A 20770-nucleotide genomic window follows, 5' to 3' on the forward strand; every position below is an offset into this window, starting at 1 on the left:
ATGAAGTTATTTTTTTTTCTTCACATTAATCGGTGCTGAATTTTCTTGTACGTCTCAATATAATAGAACTTACCGGAAGTTGAATAAACGTCCTGGCGGACAGTTGTGACGACATCATTGTGCGACGTCTCCATTCGAAATATTCTGTGATGTTTGTCCGTTAGCCGCAGTGTTTTTGTATTTTTTGTTATGTTAGTATTAAATTGATGTTTATAATATCTTTTACTCAGGTAAGTTTGCAAAAATAACTACATTTTTAAAAGTAATTTATTGACAGTTAAGCGGAACTTTGCTCGCTTTTATAACTATTTTCAACAACAATACTACTGAATACATGTTTTAAAAAGTCGGACGTACAGCCGTGATTTGGCTTAAGAGCTGTTTTTGCTGAAATTCTATTGTTTTCGCTTTTCAATTTTTTTTTTTTTTTGCTTTACATATGAATGAGATTTGTTTATTGTGTTATGGTTACAAAAATGTCTTGTGTGTAAACCCCAAGACTCAAATGCAGCAAATAAACAATAAACCATAGTAAGATAATTCCTATTATGTGGTTTAGTTTTATTTTTGGAGATTTTTTAAAATCAGGATTTTGGTTTTGTATGAGTGTGTGGGATTCTGTTTTTTAGGATGACTAACACAGACAAGGAGGCAAGTGGAGGCGGTGCTGCCGCTGCACCCAGCGACAAGCTGAAACTTGAGACAGAGAAGAAGAAGAGGTACCGGGTCAAACAGCTGCTGGGAGACGTGAAGAAGCAGGTGGAGTTCTGGTTTGGAGATGCAAACCTCCACAAGGACCGTTTCCTGAAAAAGATTATAGAGGAGTCTGATGATGGATGTAAGGAGCCGTCAAGATGAGGATAGTGTGATTTTTCCAGGGGTTAGGATCTCTAACCTCCGTGTGAATCCCCTTTCAGATGTTGACATATCTGTGTTGACGGGCTTCAATCGAATGAAGAAGCTGACAACGGATCCAAAGCTCATTGCCAGGGCGCTGAAAAATTCCACTCTAGTTGAGGTAAATGTTGTTACTTGGATGCAGGGCTGTGTTTTGTTGACTAATCCAAAGTCACAGAAGACGTAGTAGGTTAAAATCACAAACTCCATGGAAACCAAAACCTCCCAAAAATACAAAACTGGAACAAAAACCAAGCAGCAGACATCAGCATCCAAATGCAGTAAAAATAAAATTCAGAGAAAAAAAGGAATACAATTTAATAATAAAAACAGCGATTAAAAAAAATAATGAAAAGCAAAAAAGGCAAATAAACAGATACATCATCTGAGTTTAATAGCTTTATTACTTTTTAAAGGGAATTAAAGATTAGATTTAAGTATTTTTTATAAAGCAAAAAATTGGGGTGAAGTTAAAAAAACAACCATTAATGAAAAATAAAATTCCTAAAATGATCTAATAATTAACTTAGAATTAAATATGTTTGTCTTTGTATAAAGATCCAAATGGAATAGTATTAGGCAAAAATGAAGTATTTCTTTTTTGTTGTGTTTTTTGAAAGCTAATCATTTAAATCCTGCCAAAAATATTAACCAAATTACAATAATAAAAAAAGATGTTTTAGTATCAGTTTTACACAAAGTTATATTGAATAAATCTAATTCTTCCTTTTTTTTATATCTTTATTGTCATTGTTTTTTCAAAGCTTTAAACAACATCACAACAAAACATTTCAATTCTGGCGTTAAAAGTAATATGTATATATAAAAAATATACACAAAGGAGAAAAAACCTCTATAAGGATTCCACTAAAGTTTGAAGGTTTTTTCTTTTTTTTTAACAATAAATGTAACTCTCTCAAAAGCTAAACGTCGAGGGTGTGTCCATACTCTTCCAATAAATCAAATTCTTAAATATGATTTTGTATAGATATATAAGGAATTGTTTTTAAATGAACTGCTTTTATTTTAAGCATGTAGCAACCGCCCAGTAAGGGCTGTCAAAAGGGAACAGCGAGGGTGGGTGTGATTGGCGCCTGTAGGCCGTTTAACCCCACTCCCAGCCTTATTAGCAGTTCGTTCTAGCTTTGATTTCACTTCGGCCCCTTGAATGAGTTGGGTTTCGTTTTTCTTTTGCGTGTTAGGTTAACCTGGAGGGAAACAAAGTAAGACGTCAACAGCCGCTTGGTGACCCACCCATCAACAGCGACAGCTGCACTGTCTACGTGGTAAAACGACGTCTTCTGTTGTCGCCTTCGCTTGGCTTAAAAACATAATTCAAGCCTTACACATATTTACTGATTTTCTTTCAAATTTTCCAAGGAACTTCTGCCCAAGGATGTTTCCCACAGCTGGATAGAAAGGGTGTTCTCCAAATGCGGGAATGTGACGTATGTGAGCATTCCCAGATACAGGACAACGGGCGACTCCAAGGGTTTTGCCTTTGTTGAATTTGAGAATGAAGAACAAGCGCAGAAAGCAATAGAGGTGAGCTATCCGTGTCACTTTTCCTCTTAAGGAAAGCATTTTTTTTTTCCATCTTAACGTATATTTTATCTCTGAAAACAGATGCTGAACAACCCTCCTGAAGATGCACCCAGGAAGCCTGGGATTTTCCCCAAGACTTTAAATAGGAAGCCGATTCCTGTTACAGGTGAGAGAGTGCTGGTTCAGTGCTATGTCACACATCACTGTATGTTGGCCTGAGCAGCTCATTCAGACTCTGTATATAACAATAAGAAGGTGTTTGTTGGTTCAGCTTGACTGCTTCATTCCAATACCATTGCTTTTTCTCTGTCTGCTCTCCGTTTTCTAACTCATTTATTTAAATCTGTGTCTGCAAACATTGTTTTATGTTTAAGTATCGAATGCAACTGTATGAAAGCTGACACGAAGCTCCTAAACATTCGAGGGCCTTCTTTGTTTTTAAAAGCATTTGTGCTAGACATCTCTTTTTAACAGGTTAAGCCTCAGTTTGGTTTTCCAGGCGTCCCCACTCTTACATTTAAAGTAGGGACCTGGTTGTTTAGCAGGTCGGCTAACATTGATTTATCAGTTCACAATAACTGCAATAACCGTTGCAATAACCGTTTGGGGTCCTTTCGACTGAGGATAACGGCACACTACGGGTGCCCTACCTGGACAAATTACGTAGCGTGGAGATCTGCTTGGGCTCTACATATTTTCATGTCACGTTTCCTTTTGTAACCCAAAGTTCTTTTCTTTCGTAAGTTGTGTCTGACATTATTCTTTGTAGTGTTTACAGAGAGATTTTGCCAACCCCCACTTTGTAAAAAGATCTGTAGCTGTTAGAATAAACCTGCTGCTCCACACAAGTGAACCATGTCTCTGAGCAGAGCAGCTGGAGTCTCGTAGCTTCGTGTTCACAGGCAGGGAAGGTGCTTTGTTATAGTGTGCAGTCCGTTCGGCTGCAAATGCACTTAATAATAATCATAACAATAATAAAAGCACATTTAGAAGATAATCTCGCTCTGTGTCAGAGCTCTGTTTGTTTACAACGGAACCGCATAATTTCTTCTTCTATGGTAGTATCGTCATTTGTCCAGACCAATCACTATCTGACACGTCATCGCACCAACGGACGGACAAACACATAACGTGACGTCAGCACTAGTTGAAGGACCCGAACTGTTGTTGCAGGCCGAATGGTTATGACACCTACAGCGGCATAGGAAAGTATAATTAAAATGGCCTTTTCTTTGAAAAATCAATTCCTGCTTTACAGCAGTGGGTGGCAACATGGCCACAACCGTTTGGCTGTTTGATAGATTGGGAATTTTCTGCTTTAAGTGAACCTAAGAAGGTTTTAAAAAAAAATATGCATTTTTGACTTGAAAAATAAATTGAATTGATTGTAGCTACCAGCATATTGCATATATATTACAATCAGTCCTCATTGGTGAGAGAAGGTTAACAAAGAAAAGAGGGCAACACTTCCTTTTATAGTACAGCACTAACAGGATATTTAAGTGATACTTTTGTGGTGCTTTTGTTGTACCTACTGGGTACTTAAAGCGTACATGCTGTGTATTTATATGGTACTATATTGCTTCCTACTTGTGTTGATGCTGTACATACTGCGCTTTTAGATAGTACCATCTGGGTATTTATGTGTTGTGTTAATGTGTTTTTTGTATAAATACCACAGTACCAGCACACACTCCTGGGTTATTTCATGTTGAGGTAAATTTTTGGGTTGCTTTTTTGGGGGTTATAGGGATTTCATTTTAACCCAATTTATATATATTATACATAATCTCCCTGCTCCGCTCTACAACAGAGAGGGGAAGGGGGGCGGGGTCGCTCCACGCCAGTGATCCCGCCCACAACTCACAGGTGAAAGGTTTTTTGATTTTCTTTTATATAAACTGCAAGAACGTCATTTTAAAAACCACTGGGAAAGCCTCAAAAATAGATCAGAGTACGATGGGAGTGGGACTTTAAAGACACTTTTGTCTTCAAATGATGCAATTTGTCAAAAAATGTTCCTAATTGTACATCTCAGCTTTGATGGGTTCTTGTTTTTTTAGACTTCTGTTTTACTCCCAAAGCCAAGATCTTCTATTAGCTCCAAAAATTGTACTACCTTGTACATCTCTGGATGATTAATAAAGTTTTCCTGCTTCTCATTTTATGACTTCAATGCTTCCAATGGTTTGATGCATTGTAGGTGAAGAAGAGGAGAAAAAAAAGCGTAAAAAGAAGAAGAAGAAAGACGCTTCAACAGCTGAGACGCCTGCAGGAGAAGTCAAGGAGATGGAGACCGAAGCCTTTCAGCCGAAGAAGAAACACTCGGCAGCGAAGGACTCGGAGAAAAGAGCTGCAAACCCGGAGAGGGAACAGAGCAAAGTGTCAGAGAAAAAGCGACGGCGCTCTCAGACGGCGGAGGGCGCTGAGAGTGAAGTGCCGTCTAAGATTAGAAAGAGGAGCTGCAGTGAATCTGGGGAGAAAGAGAAAGAAAAGAGTGGTGAGCGCAGACTTCCCCTACTTTTAGATTCTCTTTTCTTTTAGACTCATCTCCATGTGTCCCGAGTTGGCTAACAGACGTGGGTGCAGAGCTGCTGTCCAACCAGCTGACTGCTGAGCTCATGGTGTGATTCCCCCTCCTTCCCCGTAGATTCAGCCACCGAAGGCGACGGCGAGAAGGGAAATGAGAACGGCGACGACTCGGCCGTGAAGGCGAAGAGGAAGCGGAAAAAGAAACACAAAGAAAAATTGAAAATTGGAGAAGAAGTCATTCCACTTCGAGTTTTATCAAAGTTAGCAGCAACTTTTTGATGATTTGCTATAAAATGCCTTAAATTCCAGTTGAATCCTTTTTATTTACTCCCCTTTTTTTTTTTTTTTTTCCAGGAAAGAGTGGCTCCAGCTGAAGCAGCAATATTTAGCTCTGCAGAAAAGCAGCATGTCGTCCTTGAAGAAGTGCTTCAACAAGATTGAAAGCAAAGAGCAGGGAAGCGCTGAAGACAGGAGCGGTGGGTTTGCTCAAACACTTCCACGTTGACGACACATGATTAGTAAATGACGTCTCATGAGTTCAGTTTTGGGACTCAGGGAGGGGGTTTTCCGACAGGCTCTGTTGTCATTTCTCTCTTGATTTTTGTCTAAAACTTGCCTTGTTTACCTTGCGGTCTGACCTTCAAAGCCCCACTCTAGTGGTAGTTGTGGTTTTAACATGTTCTTTTGGCTTTTTTCTGATGTTGGAGGACATGCATAAAAACAATTAAGCTTAAATTTGCACTTCTGAGTAGTTCTTTATTTAAATTATTTGGAATCCGGAGCAGACGAAAAAATGAAGTTGGAAAAACATCATGTTGGTGACGTAGAAAATACTCTGGGTGGGCCACAAGCTCCCTGCTCTGCTCCATTCTGATGCATCCACTTGCAGATCCGTGTACGTCTTTGTTTCCCTTGTCTGAGCTGGCATCTAGTTTAAAACTGAGGCTCCAACGTTGCTCGCCACTTTTGTTGCATCACTAATGTTAGGTTGGAAAGCTAGCTCTCAGTCATGGATTGGCGGGCAGAGGGGGTGAGGCTGCATCGTGCCCACAGCCCCGCCCACAACTCAGAATTGAATTTCTAATGAACTACTGTTGCTCTGCAGAAACGATGTAAACTATGCTCATGTTCCTCGCAACTGATATACATAATGAAATGCAACATTATTTTGTTAACTTGCAGTTGAAAGCAAAAAAGAAAACAACCAGAGTCCTCAGTTTGTCAGTGGCGTCATCGTGAAGATCACAGACAGCAAACCTCTACCAGCAAGGAAGATCGTCAAGGTGCTGGATCCTTTCTGGCTTCTCTTTTTATGATTTGAAGCTGCAGTTTGTCATAGAAAATGCAGGATTTCTTGTCCGTGGGAGCAATGTTGTGGTTCAGGTTGTATAAGGTGTCACTGCTGTGTGCAGGAGATCCTGTGTGAAGTGTCTCAAGTGGCTTACGTCGACATCCTGGATGGAGATTCAGAGGGTTATGTGCGCTTTTTGACACCAGAGGGCGCCAAAGGTGTCTGCCAGGCCAAAGCACAGCTGCAGAAGGAGCACAGCTGGAAGGTTGAGATTCTAACAGGTGTGACATGGTTCCTCCAGTCCGTGTTTGAACGTCATCTTTTCCCATTGAGCTCAGGTTTGCTCTCTGACTTTTCCTAAAGGAGACCAAGAGCAGCGGTATTGGCATAAGATCCTCGTGGACCGCCAGGTGAAGCTGAATCGCCCCCGAGAAAAAAAGAGAGGCAAAGAGAAGGTGAAGTTCAGTCGCACGTCCTTGTGGTGCATCTCGGTTCTCAAACTAACACTTGCCAGTTGTCAATTGAAGTATTTGTTTCCTGTTTGGTAAGTAACAGTCAAAGGGCTGCTCGCCAGACAAAAAAAAAATACAAACTCTAACTTTGATTATTTCCGTTTTGTTTATTTTCTGATACTAAAGGAAGTTTTATTTTGGAAAACTACCAGATTCTGTTCACCACATCCGTCTGTCTTGACGCGTCACGTGACTTTAAGCAGCTGCTCGTTCGCTAAGTTAGTAGTTCAACACTTAAAAGCTAACAAAAACCAAACAATTCAACGTATTTGGAAAGTTTCTTTGGGGAGAAGAGTCAGTGAAGAAACTAAAGAAGAGTCTTTGGCTGCAAAGAAAATAAAGCTGCTATTTACAGACAGAACTAGAAGTTTTCCTCCAAATACGGATTTATTGAGACAATTGTTTTCACGTACCAGAAGCTGCTCGCTTTGCCTAATCAGGAATCAGGAAATCTTTATTGTCATTTTATCACATGATAAAACGAAATTAGGCTCTCTGGTCCCGGGCCAGCCGTTTACATTCAGACATAAATAAATAATATAATATCAATGTGATATCAATATGTTACGGTGTGGTTCCTGGTGAGTATTGCACAAAAAGTATGTTTCAATATGCAGCGACTGACACATATGCAGGTAATGAAGATGTAGACACGGTGGATTCATGTTTATTATCATGTTTATAAAATACCACTTTATAGACAGTTGTGTCATTATTTTTGCTTTCTTTATCCATCATTAAACGTTGAAGCTGAAGTTAGCATCCAGTTGTTGGCATCCACGTTGACGTTAAAGGGAAAATCTTCATCACAAAGTTTAAGTTTAACCAGCTGAAAACATTTTACGGAGAATGAAGATTCAATTCAGTTACTGATTAGTGGAAACTTATAAAAAGGAGATTTAGGAATTTTCCTACAGCAAGGCTGAATTATGCAGACATCTGTTAAGAAACTTGATCAAAGAAAATGTTCCTAAAAAAACACAATGAATCAGAATTTATGAAAAAACAAAATATGATCAATCTTTTTGTCCTGAAAGATGATCTGATACTGGCTTTAGTTCTCAGTGTTATAATGGTGTTCAATAAATTAACAATAAAAAATGCTTGTTTTAATTGCATTATTTACAAAACTGAAACAACTTCTACAAAACAACTTTGTTTCATTGAATTTTGGTTTTCTGTGAAAAAAATCTACCAATGTTACTAAAGTTCTTGTTATCTTTTGTTTTAATTATGTAGTGAAAACACCAGAGGGTTTTCTGGGTAAAAAAGTGTCATCATTTGCTTTAGATTTCCACATTGGTCGATCAAAAACGAAATTTCTGCCACTGGCTGGATCATTAAAGCAGACATGATTATTGAACAGAAACTCTTTTGCAGAAGCTTTTAAGGAACTCATCCAATCTTGTCTCATCTCCCCTCAGCTCATATCTAAAGCTGAAAAAATCATCATGGCAAGAGCCAAGGAGGCGAACAAGCACATCCGCTTTGAGGAGGACTGAGCTGCACACGTTCAACTGATGTTTCCTGTCTTGAAGGAGGACTTGAATGGTTTTAAGTAGTTTCTGTCCTTTTGGGGTTTTTTTTTGTTGTTTTTTTGGCACTAGAGTTCCAAAAATGCCACGTACTGCTGATAAAGACAGAGCTTTCTTTACCAGGTTCTTGTGTGTTTAAAGCAATCCTGTATAGATACTACATAAATGAACTCCAAATGAAAATCTTATTGTTTTTTTACTAATAAAGAAAACAGAAATTTCACGATCACAATGTTTGTTTTAAATTCAGACACTCCTGTGCTTGTTAAAGACTCACTTCCATTAATTTTTGATCCATTTTCAGAGCCTTCCCAGTGGTCTTTTCACTATGATCTGCTGTTTTTAGCCGAAATCAAAAGCCTGTTGTCTGGTGGGACATAGTTTCTGCAGAGCGGCAGTAGTTACCTCAGAGTTGTGGGCGGGACTGGTGGTTCAGAGCAACCCGACCCATAGCTGAGAGTCAATAGGGAGTCATCCTCACTAATACACTCTCTAATCTGCATTTTTTCCGTCTGGTCCTGATTCACAGCGGTTTGAATACAGACATACTCAGACTTTTCTAAATACATGTCTTCCATCGTCAAAAGGAACATGTTAAAAACATAATTATCATCGGAGTGGCTCTTTAAGATGGCTGTTTCATCAACATAGACGCTTACACATATCATGTCGGTTTGTTTTAATCTTTTAAGAAGACTTGTTAGTCTTGATGGAGGCTGATGAAGTAATTCAAGACAGAGTCCTGAGGAGGCTGGTTGTTGCAGCTTTGGTTTGGTTTGGAGACGTCCTCGTTTGTCTGGATAGCAGATTCCCAGCCGTCCTTTTGCGGTGGCTGGATCGCCATCGTGCCTCTCTCTCTGGGCTTCACAGACAGCCCGGTCCACTCGATGCCTTTATCCTCGCTGGCTTCACACTCTGCCTTTGGCGACTGGTGCTTGTGCTCTGCTGCTGGATTAGCCTCCTTGAACTGAGAGTAGAGCTTCAAAACCTTCAGAGAGTCCCTGACGTCAGCCGGAGGGAGATGACCTCCACTGGTCCAGGCCATCCTCCAGCTTTTCTGCGCCTCATCTACAGTGGCGGAAAAATCCAGCCTGCCGCTGGTGACCCTTTCAGAGTGTCCGTCGTCCTTTGGGAGCCGGTCGTCTTTCTGTTGGCACTTCCTGCTCTCTTTGCCAGAATCCCTCACAGGAACCAGTCCATGGGAAGCTACTAAGTTGTCCTCAAGCTTGCATGGGTGACGTTTCTTGGCTTTCCAAGCTTTAAAATCCTCTGGAAAAAATGAACACATTTATTGCAAAAAGTCAGATTTAAAAACCGTTGATGTTTATGAGAAAAAATTGCAATTTTCTTGCCTGTGTAAGTGGTTGTGTGGACGGCCTTGTTGTCCTTTTCCCCCTGAGGTGCAGAGTGTCGTTTAGGTGTTGCTGGTGGCAGCGCAGCCTTTTGGATTGATGCGTCTCTTTTCTTGTCTTTTCTGAAACAGACAAGAACATAACACGTAACCCAGACACGAGTGGGAGGGGGGGAAAAAAAAAAGTCAAAACTGAAGAATAAAATAAATGGAAAAGTAAAAGGAAAGTTACTTGTGTGAGGCGTATTTTTCGAGGCTTGGTGAGAGGAAGCGGGTCTCATACTCCATCAGGAACATAGATCTGGGAAAAGACATGACATCACAGTCCTAATGAGATGTTTTTGGTGAAAACTTTCAACGTTATCAACAACAACAACCAAAAAAATAAGGATATTGTTGGGTTGCATGTATAATCAAATAAAAACTGCAAGAATATCCCTCATGCAGCACCTTTGCCTGCAGAAGAAGCCATTTTTGGGGCCACTTCTGCTTCTCACTGAGAGGTTTTCTTGTCTTACAAGCCAAAGCAGTCATTAAAATGCAGCATAAAAGGCGTAAGGATGTGAAACCATATGGATTCAGTGCATGAATGGATAGAAAACATAAATTTCAAGTCCCAGTCCAATTATCTTTTGATATATTTTAAAAGCAATCCCAGTGATCTTTTCATTATAATTGCTTTTTGCAGTTTTGCCGGTTATTCCTGAAGGTTGTACATGTTATCCATGTGTATACATTTTTTTTTCGTTTATACTTTTTTTTTTCTTCAAATTTCATATTGTAATTTTTAGTATTGTATCGTTTTTCTTTTAAATTCTCTTGTATTTTTTCATCTTTACATAGCTTGGTTGGTAATTTTTTGTATCCAGTCTTCATCTGTCCTTCAATTGTATTTTAAAAACCCACATCTGCCTACATACATGTCATAACTCCGGATGGAGCCCGTATTGCATTCTGGGATATCCTTAAGGTAACTTCCGATAAACGTTTGCAGCTAGCTTGCAAGTATGTTAAAAAAAAAAAAAGCTTGCAAGTATATTTTCAAACGCTTCATGAACAACACTGACTCAAAAACTCAACTTTTATAGGTAAAAATGAAATCTTTGGCAGTTTTGTTTTTAACCGGAACATTATGCCATGGCAACGGAATATTATACCATGGCAATGTTTTAAAACGACAGTTTTAAAAATAAAGTTTTATTTGAAACTGTTTGGTTTCTAAAACTCTGAACATGCACAGAAAAATACTTTAAAATGTTGACAAAAATGGAGAACAAATTATGTTATCTTTTTTGAAAACCGATCTTTATTCATATTAAAATTTAATAAAAAGTGAATTACTAATTCGAACAACGGTTTTATTTAGTACTTTAGTGGTGATAGTTTTTTATTATAAAAAAAAACAAAACTAGATCAAAACATGAGTTTTTAGTTGAGTAGAAGCATAATAGAGTTAATAAAAGCCAAGAGAGAAAAAACGCAACTCTTTTAGCTAACGTGGTCTTTTTTTTTTCCTTTTTCTTTTTTTTTTTACCGCCTTTTTTGTTCATAACAGGAAAACTATCTATTTCAGCTCACCTTCTCCTCGTGAATTCCCTGTTTGCTGGTGGGTTCATGTCTTCTGTTTGTGGTTTCTCTGCCATGAACAAACCGAAAAAAATGAAAGAAGAAAAAAAAAAAACGTTTCTACCGTTCTAAAAATAAACAACGCCGGGTGATGCACGTGGATGCGGACCGTTGCCAAGGCGTTTGAGATCCACTTCAAAGCACTTAAACAATCCCGCAGTGGACACGAGTGGGTTTAAACCTACTCGGAGCTTCTGCAGAAAGGACATTTTTGAAACACAGAGAGTGTGCTCAAACGCATCACCTCGTTTCACGTGGAGGAGGATTTTGGCTTGCCTTTATGGCTACCTGACTGAACCATCTGTCACTATGTTTATTTCATGCACTAAATTCCCCCCTCCTTTAGAAAAAAACAATAAAAAGAGTGTCACACTTTTAATGGTTATGAAATAGTAAGGGCTTGAACCCATGAGACCAATAAAAAAATGCAGTTTAGGACACTGGTTTAATGTTCGATCCTTGCTATGATTTGTCACTCCACCAGAGGGCGCACAAACCCTTTTAAATTCTTATTCAGTTTTTTTTAAGAAGAATCTATCAATGTAAAGTTGAGGTCATAGGATAGCACAAGGGTTAAAATACCACTTAAGTAGGAGTAGAAAAAAATCTGTTGAAAAAAACACTACAAATGTACATAACTTGTGCTATTTGTTTAAAATTTGTATGAATGATTTGTATGAATAATAATAATAATACAAATAAACAAATGTTCTCAATGAAAAGTTAACAGTTTGGCAATCTTCCCCTTATTGCCCCCCCCCCCCCCCCCATCAGTATTATGATGTGCAAAATACATTGAAATAAGTTTTAAAGTAACACTGTAAGCATATACATTTAGAAGGTAAATACAAAAGTAAATGTAATCTAATATTTTTCTGTTTTTTCAGTGTTATTCACTTTTAAAAGTTCAAATATTGATCAATTATCCATCCATTCATTCATTCAGGTTTGTTTTCCTTTTTTTACACTTTTTTTTTCTTTGATCGAGATTTGAGCAGAACTCCTCAGCCGTTTCTCTTTCTGTTCTTTCTTTCTTCCCAACGAGAATTTGAGGCTTTATTCTCCATCCCGACTGAATTTGAATATAAATTAATGAAAATGTCAAAAGAGATGAGTGGAATCTATGAATGACAGACCAGACATCTGTAGAGAATTGACTTTGTTCCCCCCTTTCCTGTTGAAGCTTTCTGATTGCTTAAAGAAACGTCTTTCTACAACATGCTGAATGCATTTTTTTTAGAGTGCAGAAGCAGATGTGACATCCATAGGAGGAAGCAGGTGCACCTTTGTACTACAATTATTCATCCTGATCAACATCTGAGGTTTGGGATAATGGGATGTAAAAAAAAAAACATCTTCTGGCTCCAAACCCACATTTAGATTTGTGGGCATTTTGCAATCTCTGAAGCTCCAGCTGGATCATTAAATCTGTCTCTTTTTTGCCGTGCCGTGGTTTAGGTTCTGTCCTTGGATGCTAAATTATATTCCCTCATAAAAACAAATTGCAGAACATCAAGTAGTAATCATTATTATTGTTATTTTTTAAACTGCTTGGATCTCTTTAGACGTTTGACTTGGAGTAACAAAAGAATAGACCATCTTCCAGATTTTTTTTTTGTAATAGTTTTTCTTCCAACCATCAGATTTCAACCTCTTTCTGGAGACCTACAACCCCGTCATCGCCGCTGATTAGCTGGACCTGGTGATTCAAGGTTACCTAAAGATAAATCAGACCTGATCCAGGTAAGTAGCAGGAGGAAAAGGTTTGGAAAACAAGCAGGACTTTTTGAGGAGCAGGGTTGAAGATCACTGCTTTCAAAAACCAACTTATTTGGCCCTCTTCAGCTTTATTGACTTCCTGTTTGAAGCAGGTTTAAAAATTTACTAGATCACCAAGTGCACCTTTTGAGCTGTCCTCTTGTCAGTAACCGTGTTTAAAATTGGTCAGCAAAATATAAAGTCTGACTAAACTAACCTCAACAAGGAGTGGAAAGCTGTAGGACTTCCATAATTTCTGCCTGTAGTTGCTTTGCCCCGCCCTCGTAAATCCTCGTAGTAAGGAGATTTATATTCACGTGGTTTTGTTTACCAGCTTTGGTTTGCAACGAGAAAGGCCGCTTGACGGCAGTCTGTATACAGACCAAACGCAAGGTTTAGGACTCGATCCGGACCAACACACCCTTAGTTTTAAAGAACTAAATTATACAGCAGAAATAAAAACTCCTATTCCAACACTTTTTAACTACTATGTGAATAGATTTAATATCCAGAATATTTAATCCAAGTCGACGTTTTATAATTTCTTTTGTTATTGAAAATACACACAAACAGAGCAAGGCCTTTTGTTTTGCCTGACAAAGAGGTTTTGGTTCTCAATAAACTTCTCATTCGCCGTTCACACCTAACATGATTCGCACATCAAAACTGTGTCGTCCGCCTCGGTTTAGTTTGCTGCTCCAGATGCAAGTGGGAGGAGCTACTGTCCAGTGTTTTTAGCCTCTTCGCTGCATGGAAGCATTGACTGGATATCTCATCTAGAATGCATGGAAGACACGGGTGATGTTGAGAGATCTGGTTTATTTATTTTGAAGAGGTCTACAAAAGCATCAGTAAACACATCTTCATGTCTGGGTTCATGAGATCATTCAGAGAATCTCTCGGTACGGTGAGCTTTACCATCTACTGCTGGAGCTGCATCTGAGTGACGGCGGCTTTCAGTGCTACCTTTGTCTCTCTGTGACCCAGTTTGACGACTAGCGGTTCATTAATAGATCGAGGAGGGAGAAAATAACAAGAATAATATTAGAGAATCTTTTTATTGTCTCAATGCAAATCAGAAAAGCATGATAAAGTTCAGCAGGAGAGCAATCAGATGCTCCTCCATGTTGGTTTTGATCGCCTCATCAACAGTTCTCTGGCCAAAGCTAAGATCCTGACTGATTGACGAGATGCATCTTCTGTGCCAAAGCTCAGATATTGGAACTCTGAAAATGCGACGGTCAAAACGTGGTGCGACTCCTGAAACGCACTGCTGCCAGACCACAGTGCCCCATGCTCAAACCCTGGTGTAGGACCTCAGATCACATCTGCACATTGACACTTGACATTGAAACTGCACGGCCCTGATGCAAGAACCGCCCTCAGTGTGGACGCAGCTTTATTGAAAGTGTGTTTAACGCCAGTTTACCCACTTCTGAATGGTCAAGGGTTTCATGTGACCCTGTTCATGCCCAAAAAGGTGACCACAAAGCCCCCATCCTCTGTTCCCTGATCTGTCACAAACCAGGAAGTACCACAGATGTTGCAGTTCCTCCAAAAGGGTGGAAGGTGGCAGGTTGCAGAAGGAAGCAAAAAAGTCCCAAGTTTACACCAAAACATACAGTTGTGCACCTTATGTACCAGTTTCAACGCTTTTTTTGGATTTATTTCTTATTTATGGCAACTGTGATGTTTTTTTTTTATTTCAAACCAGCCATTTTATTAGATCTCACATTTGCACACTTTGGGCTGGGTTGGTTTAACAGGTGAGTGGACTCAGCAGAGTTTCAAACTGAACTTTGTCCCACCCAAATACTGTTTTCTAAATGCTGTTTAGTTGGGCGGAGTAAACTGATGTCAGGTTCCCTTCCAACTTTAAGCTTGATTTTTGTAGAATCCATTGAGTAATTGTCTCTTGTGTGTATCTATGTATAGAGTAGCAACAGAGCACAAAATATCTAAAATCCGCCCAATACAAAGCCGACAGAGCCATCAACACACTATCCAATTATAATGGAACTGAACTTTAACAAACAAATGATCTAATGTTTTTTTAATCTATTAACATTTCCTTGCTGCAATGATGCATTCATCTTCCTGTACTTTTTACCACCTGGCTTATCCTAGTGCATAAAGGCTTCTTTCTTTATACGTTAAAGGATTTCAAATTTATCTGAACAAACTTTGTCTTTGTGGGGTTTTTCTTTTCTTCTTTTTATTGCAGACTCTTGATTTTTCAAGGTCCGCTCGTCAAAACGCAGAGGAATACGAACAATGATGCTGCCAACCCTTCAAAGAAGACACTTCAATGGACGCCAAACAAAGCTGGTCTCTATGGACACCAACAGAAGAGAGGACACTTTTACTACAAGAAAGAGAGAATTTTGTCATTTCGTTGTCTAATGGTAAATGGCATATACTTATCTGGTGCTTTTCTACTTTTTTTGAAGGCCCAAAGCGCTTTACAGTCACAGTCCCATTCACACACACATTCACACACTGTTGGCGGCTCGACTGCCTATCTCTGGCGCCAACCTTCCACCAGAGGCAAGGTGGGGCTCATTGTCTAAGGTGCCCAAGGACACTTCAACATATGTGCGATCTTTAACTGATGTTTGATTTGCTGCTTTTAGCATGTTTGCACGTTAAGAAATTATCCCTATCATTTTTTAGGTTCATTACAAACTTAGTGAGACAAAATGTCAACAACCATACCATAGATGCATACCATAGATACATACCATAGATGTTGCAGTTCCACCAAAAACCACAGGGGGCAGGTTGCAGAAGGAAGCAAGAAAGTACCAAGTTTACAGCAAAATGTACACTTATGTACAACATAAAGTGTTTGCAAGCATCCTTGACCCATTTCAACGCTTTGGCTGAGGAAAGGAGGTTCTCACCCTACCAGATGGTTTTTGACCTCACCTACAGTTTTGTCTGATCTTCTCTAAATCATTCATGATTTGTTGACCTTGGTTGCGGTTGCTGCAGGAGTTGAACCTTTTATTTTTGATCCTAATGCACTGACAAAAATGCACAACTTTCTCTTGTGTAGTCATGTTGGTTCCTCCCCCTTGTTACTATCACGAGCTGAAACCTTCCGTGGAGCCATTGAGTTTGATTTTGTGTTTCTTCCAAGCTGCTTGTTGATGGTCTTGTAGGTCACTGCAACATTGCAGAGGTCTACAATCATCTCAACAACAGTACTTTGGTCTGTGCATCGTGAAGAGGTTGACTATGTAAAAAGCCTAACATCTTCTCAATCCTTAAACCTAATCTAGTTCTAGATTAATCATGTGGCAGTAAAAACTACAAATAAAAATGCCTTTCAACAGAAAATCATTTTTTCCTTACTAGCACTTTTTAAGTAACAACAAAAAAAAATGTTTTAAGGACCGAACAGCGTCAAATATTAAAACCTGACATTTTGGGTCTTTTAGACTCTTTTGTTCTTTGTTAAAAAAAAGGAAATTTTAAATTATTCAGTTATTATTTAAAGTGCAGTGAAAAAAAGGATTTAGTGCAACAACACATCCCTCACTGCGGTTATTGTTGTTATTGACCCGACTTGGTAGAATGGAGCTTGTGATTGGACGTCTTTTTGTTTGCCTCACATGTACACACAAAGGCAAAAACAGTAGAGACACAACAGTGAGAGAAACTGAAAAATGTTGACAGACACAGATTTTTTACTTCCCGATTGATTTTATATCTTCTTACCAACAGGATCTTGTTTGTATCTGTGGTTTTCAACTGATACTACATTGATTTTTCAGTACATATCTGTATCATTTAGATGCCTATCAAACAGACAGTAATAATTCTGGACTGGGCTTGCACTTCCATTTAGCCAAAAGATAATAAAATATTGATCTTAATTTAAAAAAGAAAAAGTTTTAGACAAACATCAAAATGCTGAACTAGGGCTGCACGATATGAGGAAAACTTGCGATATGCGATATTAGTGATCAATATTGCGATAACGATAAATTTGCGGTAAATAAACAAATAGAAAAATAAACAAAAACATCATTCCCATTTCATTGCAACAGTTTAAAAATTATACTCCAAATGACCCTCATCGACATGGGGGACAAACGTCAGGGTGGCTAACCCTGGTCCTCAAGAGCCTCAACCCTGTCTGTTTTCCAATTCTCCCTAGACTGCTCGATAATGATAACCAAAATCAGGTGTGTTCAGTCAATCAGGATGTGAAATCACTTGAGTCAGCCAATCAACAGCAAGCTGGTTAAGGAGAGCTGGAAAACAGGCAGGGTTGAGGCTCTTCAGGACCAGGGTTAACATAATAGGCCTCCATCTGATTGGTCAACAATGGGAAGGCGTCCATCAGATTGGTCAAAGCATAAAGGGATTTATTTGATTCGTTAAATGCTTCAAGCTGCTAGAAGATTGTTTTAACACATTTTGGGTTTGCGATTTATTGCGATATTCGCCGTCTTTTGCGATATGCATATTGCAGAGCTGGATATTGCGATAACGATAAATTTGCGGTATATTGTGCAGGCCTATGCTGAACTAACATTCAAATTTGATAAGAATCTCAATTAAGAGTCTGCTTTGGATGCAAAACAGCAACAATAAAGTAGAAGTATCTTAATGCAAAATTCACTTCAACATGGAAAACTCTGGTAATCCTGATGGTGGAGCCAAAGCTTCATTATATAATGTCCTATTTAAACACAAACGGAGTGGGTTATACAAAACACAAGTTTGAGATGTGCATATAGGAATTAAATCTGAAGTAAAATTTGGTTATTATTGTTATTAAGTGATTCCTATGGTTGCATCCTTGTGTTTTAAAATCTCAAAGAAGATTTGAATCTGATGCCTGTCTGTCAGTTTGTTGCAGGGATGGCTCCACATCACCATCTGATGAGTGAACACTTTGCACAAATATCCTGCAGGGAAAAAAAAAAGCTTTTTACCCAGCACTGACAACAAAAATCCACACAATAATTCTTGAAATAGTTTATTTATAGGAGTATGTAGGATGCAGAGGTTTTTAAATCCTTCAGCGTTTTAGAAAATGCAGTTTGTAATCCGTTAAAAGCTTCTTTACGCAGCAGCGCTGGCGGTCCAACTGGGAATCTCCCGATGACGCAGCGAAAGCGTCGCAGCTGAGCGCTGAAGGGCCAATAAATTATGCTAATCAGTCAGGGCAGATTGGAGGCGTGTTGCTGCCTTAACGAGGTGGGGAGCGTGCCCATGCGCTGTGGATCAGCTCTGAGAGGAAACGCAGCCTCATATGCCGCTTTTTACCTGACAAGACTTTGCTTTTGCTGGAGAGTGTCGCGCAAAATTTATTAACCAAAAAAAAAAAAAAAAAAGTTTGCAGGATTCTCCAACAAATCCACAGACTGGCATCCTGAGCGGAGCGACGCTCCAAGCATCCCACCCGCGCCTGTCAGAGCGCTGCGCTGCAGGCGCGCTCTCTCACACGCGCGCGGCACAGTGCCACACATTCGTGACTCCACGCCAGATGCGGTTTGCTCCCAGCAGCGCGTGTAGTTCGTAGCAGAGCAAGAAACCAAGAGGAGCAGTATATATTCACATATATATATTTTTTTTCTACGTGCAAACATGGAGAAAGAAGCGGCGCGTCTGAAGCGGCAGAGCTGCCGCGCAACAGCGCTGAACGTGATCTCGTCTTTGTGCTCAGTGGCGTCCATCGCCTTGTGCGTCCATCTGAGCGTCGACACGGCTGACATCAAGAACAGAGTTGTGGATTTGGAGAGCGGGACGGGCGAGCACCCCTTCATCCACGGCTCCGGCTACTCTGTGGATGATCTCAATTCTCTGGTTCAGCAAAGAGTGGATGAGCTGTTGTCTCAGGTAACACTTGTTCTCCACGAGTTCACAGACCAGATTTCAACTAAAAAGATCTAAAACAAAACCGTGATGTCCCTAGTCTAATTTTTTATGTTTTTTTTAGCGCACATATGAAAATTTCATCAAGATCCGGACTGCCAGACAAACATCACCTGAGTGCAACTGCCCTCCAGGTAAGAACAACTGCATGAGAGTGGATGGAAGAATGAATGAGAGCTGCTTTGAAACCTTCCACACATGCCACTGTGCGTTGATGGATTGGGGAGGTCTGCTGTGAAGCCTGCAGACAGCTGAGCAGCCTCTAAGTTCAACAGAAGAAACTGCTAGAACTATACATAGAGGTGCCGAGAGACTCTTTGACTTGTGTTGTTGCCTGTTCTTGTCTCGTAAAGAAACTTTGAAATTCACATTTCTCACCAGTAGATGGAAACATTTATTCCTCCAGTGAATCCATGATTCTCCTGATTCTTAGTGCAACACTGGAAGACTCTGGTTTCACCGAATGCTTTGACCTCTCATTGTCAGACCATATTTCCTTTTTTTCTGTGTTTTAGCACCTTTTTTTCCAGGTAAAACGTTAAAAAAAAATATATTTAAACAAAAAAAAAGAATCTTATTAGTATTTTAGATAGACAGCAATATCATTTTTTTTCAAGAAAGATCCACAGTGAATGTTGGAGGCTGCACTATAAAAAAACGTGATAAAGACCCTTAGTGTAATAGTTTTTCATTATGAAATACAGTCAGTTCAAAGCTAAACTGCTGGAATATAACAGCATCGTTTAGTTTCCACCACGTGTTTCTCTGTATACTTTGCCTTGTTTGAAAACACACACGGTCTGCCTACACACGAGGGTTTGATTTCAAGTGAACCCTGATGCAATTTCCAACAGTGCGACTGCAGACTCCTATTTCCCTGGAGCAGTGAGGTTTAGTTTGAATCAAAGCTGCCCAATTTTGATCCTCGAGGTCTACAGTGCCCTGCCAGTTTTCCAGCTCTTTCTGCTCTTCTTGCTGCTGATTAACTGGATCAGGTATGTTCAGTCAATCAATAAGGAGTCACCCGAGTCCTCTAATCAGCAGCAACTGGGCAGGGTGCTAGATCTGGAGTACCAGGATTGGGCAGCCCTGGTCTAAGTCATCATTTCTGGTGAATTTGCGTAGAAAACCCTCTTACCAAATAGGAAAAGCAAATTTAAGCATTTCAGGCTTTCCTCAAACGCTTCTTCAGCATTCTAAATCTAAAATGTGCAACATAATACTTCTTTATCATCCTGTACTTTTTAAGAAGTCACAAATAAGTAAAACTTTGAGAATTAAAACATGAGAAATGAAGGCTTCTCATAACCAGGTCAGGTTAAGAAATGTTTACTAATGGGAATGGGTCAAACTATTTGAATGACTCAGATTTGTTCAACTCTTCTTTAACTGCTTGCATTGTGTTTTTTGTATCAGTTAAGCGGATTCGACAGGAAGGACACTGCCTTTGTTTCAACCCTTTTTGCACTACACTAAACAGGAACCTTCATCTTTAGCAGCTCAAGAGAAAAACAAGAAGCAACAAAAACGCTAGTTAGTTACGCAAAGGTGTTACTTCAGGAATAGAAAAGAAAAAATTGATTTTGAACGTTGCAAAGAACTTTTTGACGAAGAAAAGAAGAATTTATGGCTATTTTAGTGAAGCCCTATCACAATATTTGGGTCATTTCTGGCCCTAAAGAACTCTTCGGCTGAACTCTAAGCGGAGTGCAGAGTGTTGAAAGAGGTTTTCTGCTTCATAGCTTCTGTCAACTTCACTGGTCATGTTGCACAGGAAGCGTGAACACGGTGTTATGACCTTCTCAGATCAGTCGTAGGGTACGGTGCTGCC

The 20770-nt window shown here is 39.5% G+C and overlaps 3 protein-coding genes across 3 annotated transcripts in view; 2 read left to right on the forward strand and 1 right to left on the reverse strand.

Moving 5' to 3' along the window:
• The first annotated feature begins 85 nt into the window (after positions 1-85).
• Positions 86-8544, forward strand: larp7 (La ribonucleoprotein 7, transcriptional regulator). Its single transcript, XM_023966270.2, has 13 exons — positions 86-230; positions 630-838; positions 918-1018; positions 2100-2183; positions 2278-2442; positions 2524-2608; positions 4646-4942; positions 5093-5234; positions 5329-5450; positions 6157-6257; positions 6387-6546; positions 6629-6720; positions 8202-8544. Exons 2-13 carry the CDS (start codon positions 631-633, stop codon positions 8277-8279), a joined length of 1635 nt encoding a protein of 544 aa, XP_023822038.1. The 5' UTR covers positions 86-230; position 630; the 3' UTR covers positions 8280-8544.
• A 432-nt stretch (positions 8545-8976) lies between these two features.
• Positions 8977-11531, reverse strand: LOC101168076 (uncharacterized). The gene is made up of 4 exons (XM_023966272.2): positions 11242-11531; positions 9896-9964; positions 9665-9786; positions 8977-9581 (listed from the first exon to the last, which is right to left on the reverse strand). Exons 1-4 carry the CDS (start codon positions 11304-11306, stop codon positions 9013-9015), a joined length of 825 nt encoding a protein of 274 aa, XP_023822040.1. The 5' UTR covers positions 11307-11531; the 3' UTR covers positions 8977-9012.
• Positions 11532-18236: 6705 nt separating this feature from the next.
• The window catches only part of col25a1 (collagen type XXV alpha 1 chain), a 201305-nt gene continuing 198771 nt past the window's right edge, over positions 18237-20770 (forward strand). The window contains exons 1-2 of the mRNA XM_020711604.3: positions 18237-18903; positions 19004-19073. Coding sequence (XP_020567263.1) covers positions 18652-18903; positions 19004-19073 — 322 coding nt within the window. The 5' untranslated portion in view covers positions 18237-18651. The remainder of the gene's footprint in view (positions 18904-19003; positions 19074-20770) is intronic.

The sequence above is a fragment of the Oryzias latipes genome, chromosome 18 (genome assembly GCF_053564925.1).
Source record: "Oryzias latipes strain Hd-rR chromosome 18, Olatipes_Hd-rR_3.1".
Taxonomy (NCBI): domain Eukaryota; kingdom Metazoa; phylum Chordata; class Actinopteri; order Beloniformes; family Adrianichthyidae; genus Oryzias; species Oryzias latipes.

Coding starts and splice junctions, on each gene's coding strand:
- larp7 (XM_023966270.2), top strand. CDS start 631: ATGACTAACACAGACAAGGAGGCAAGTGGAGGCGGTGCTGCCGCTGCA. Junction 4,943..5,092: donor GAAAGAGAAAGAAAAGAGTG/GTGAGCGCAGAC, acceptor CCTTCCCCGTAG/ATTCAGCCACCGAAGGCGAC. Junction 6,721..8,201: donor AAAAGAGAGGCAAAGAGAAG/GTGAAGTTCAGT, acceptor ATCTCCCCTCAG/CTCATATCTAAAGCTGAAAA.
- LOC101168076 (XM_023966272.2), bottom strand. CDS start 11,306: ATGGCAGAGAAACCACAAACAGAAGACATGAACCCACCAGCAAACAGG. Junction 9,787..9,895: donor GAAAAATACGCCTCACACAA/GTAACTTTCCTT, acceptor TGTCTGTTTCAG/AAAAGACAAGAAAAGAGACG. Junction 9,582..9,664: donor CCACACAACCACTTACACAG/GCAAGAAAATTG, acceptor CATTTTTTCCAG/AGGATTTTAAAGCTTGGAAA.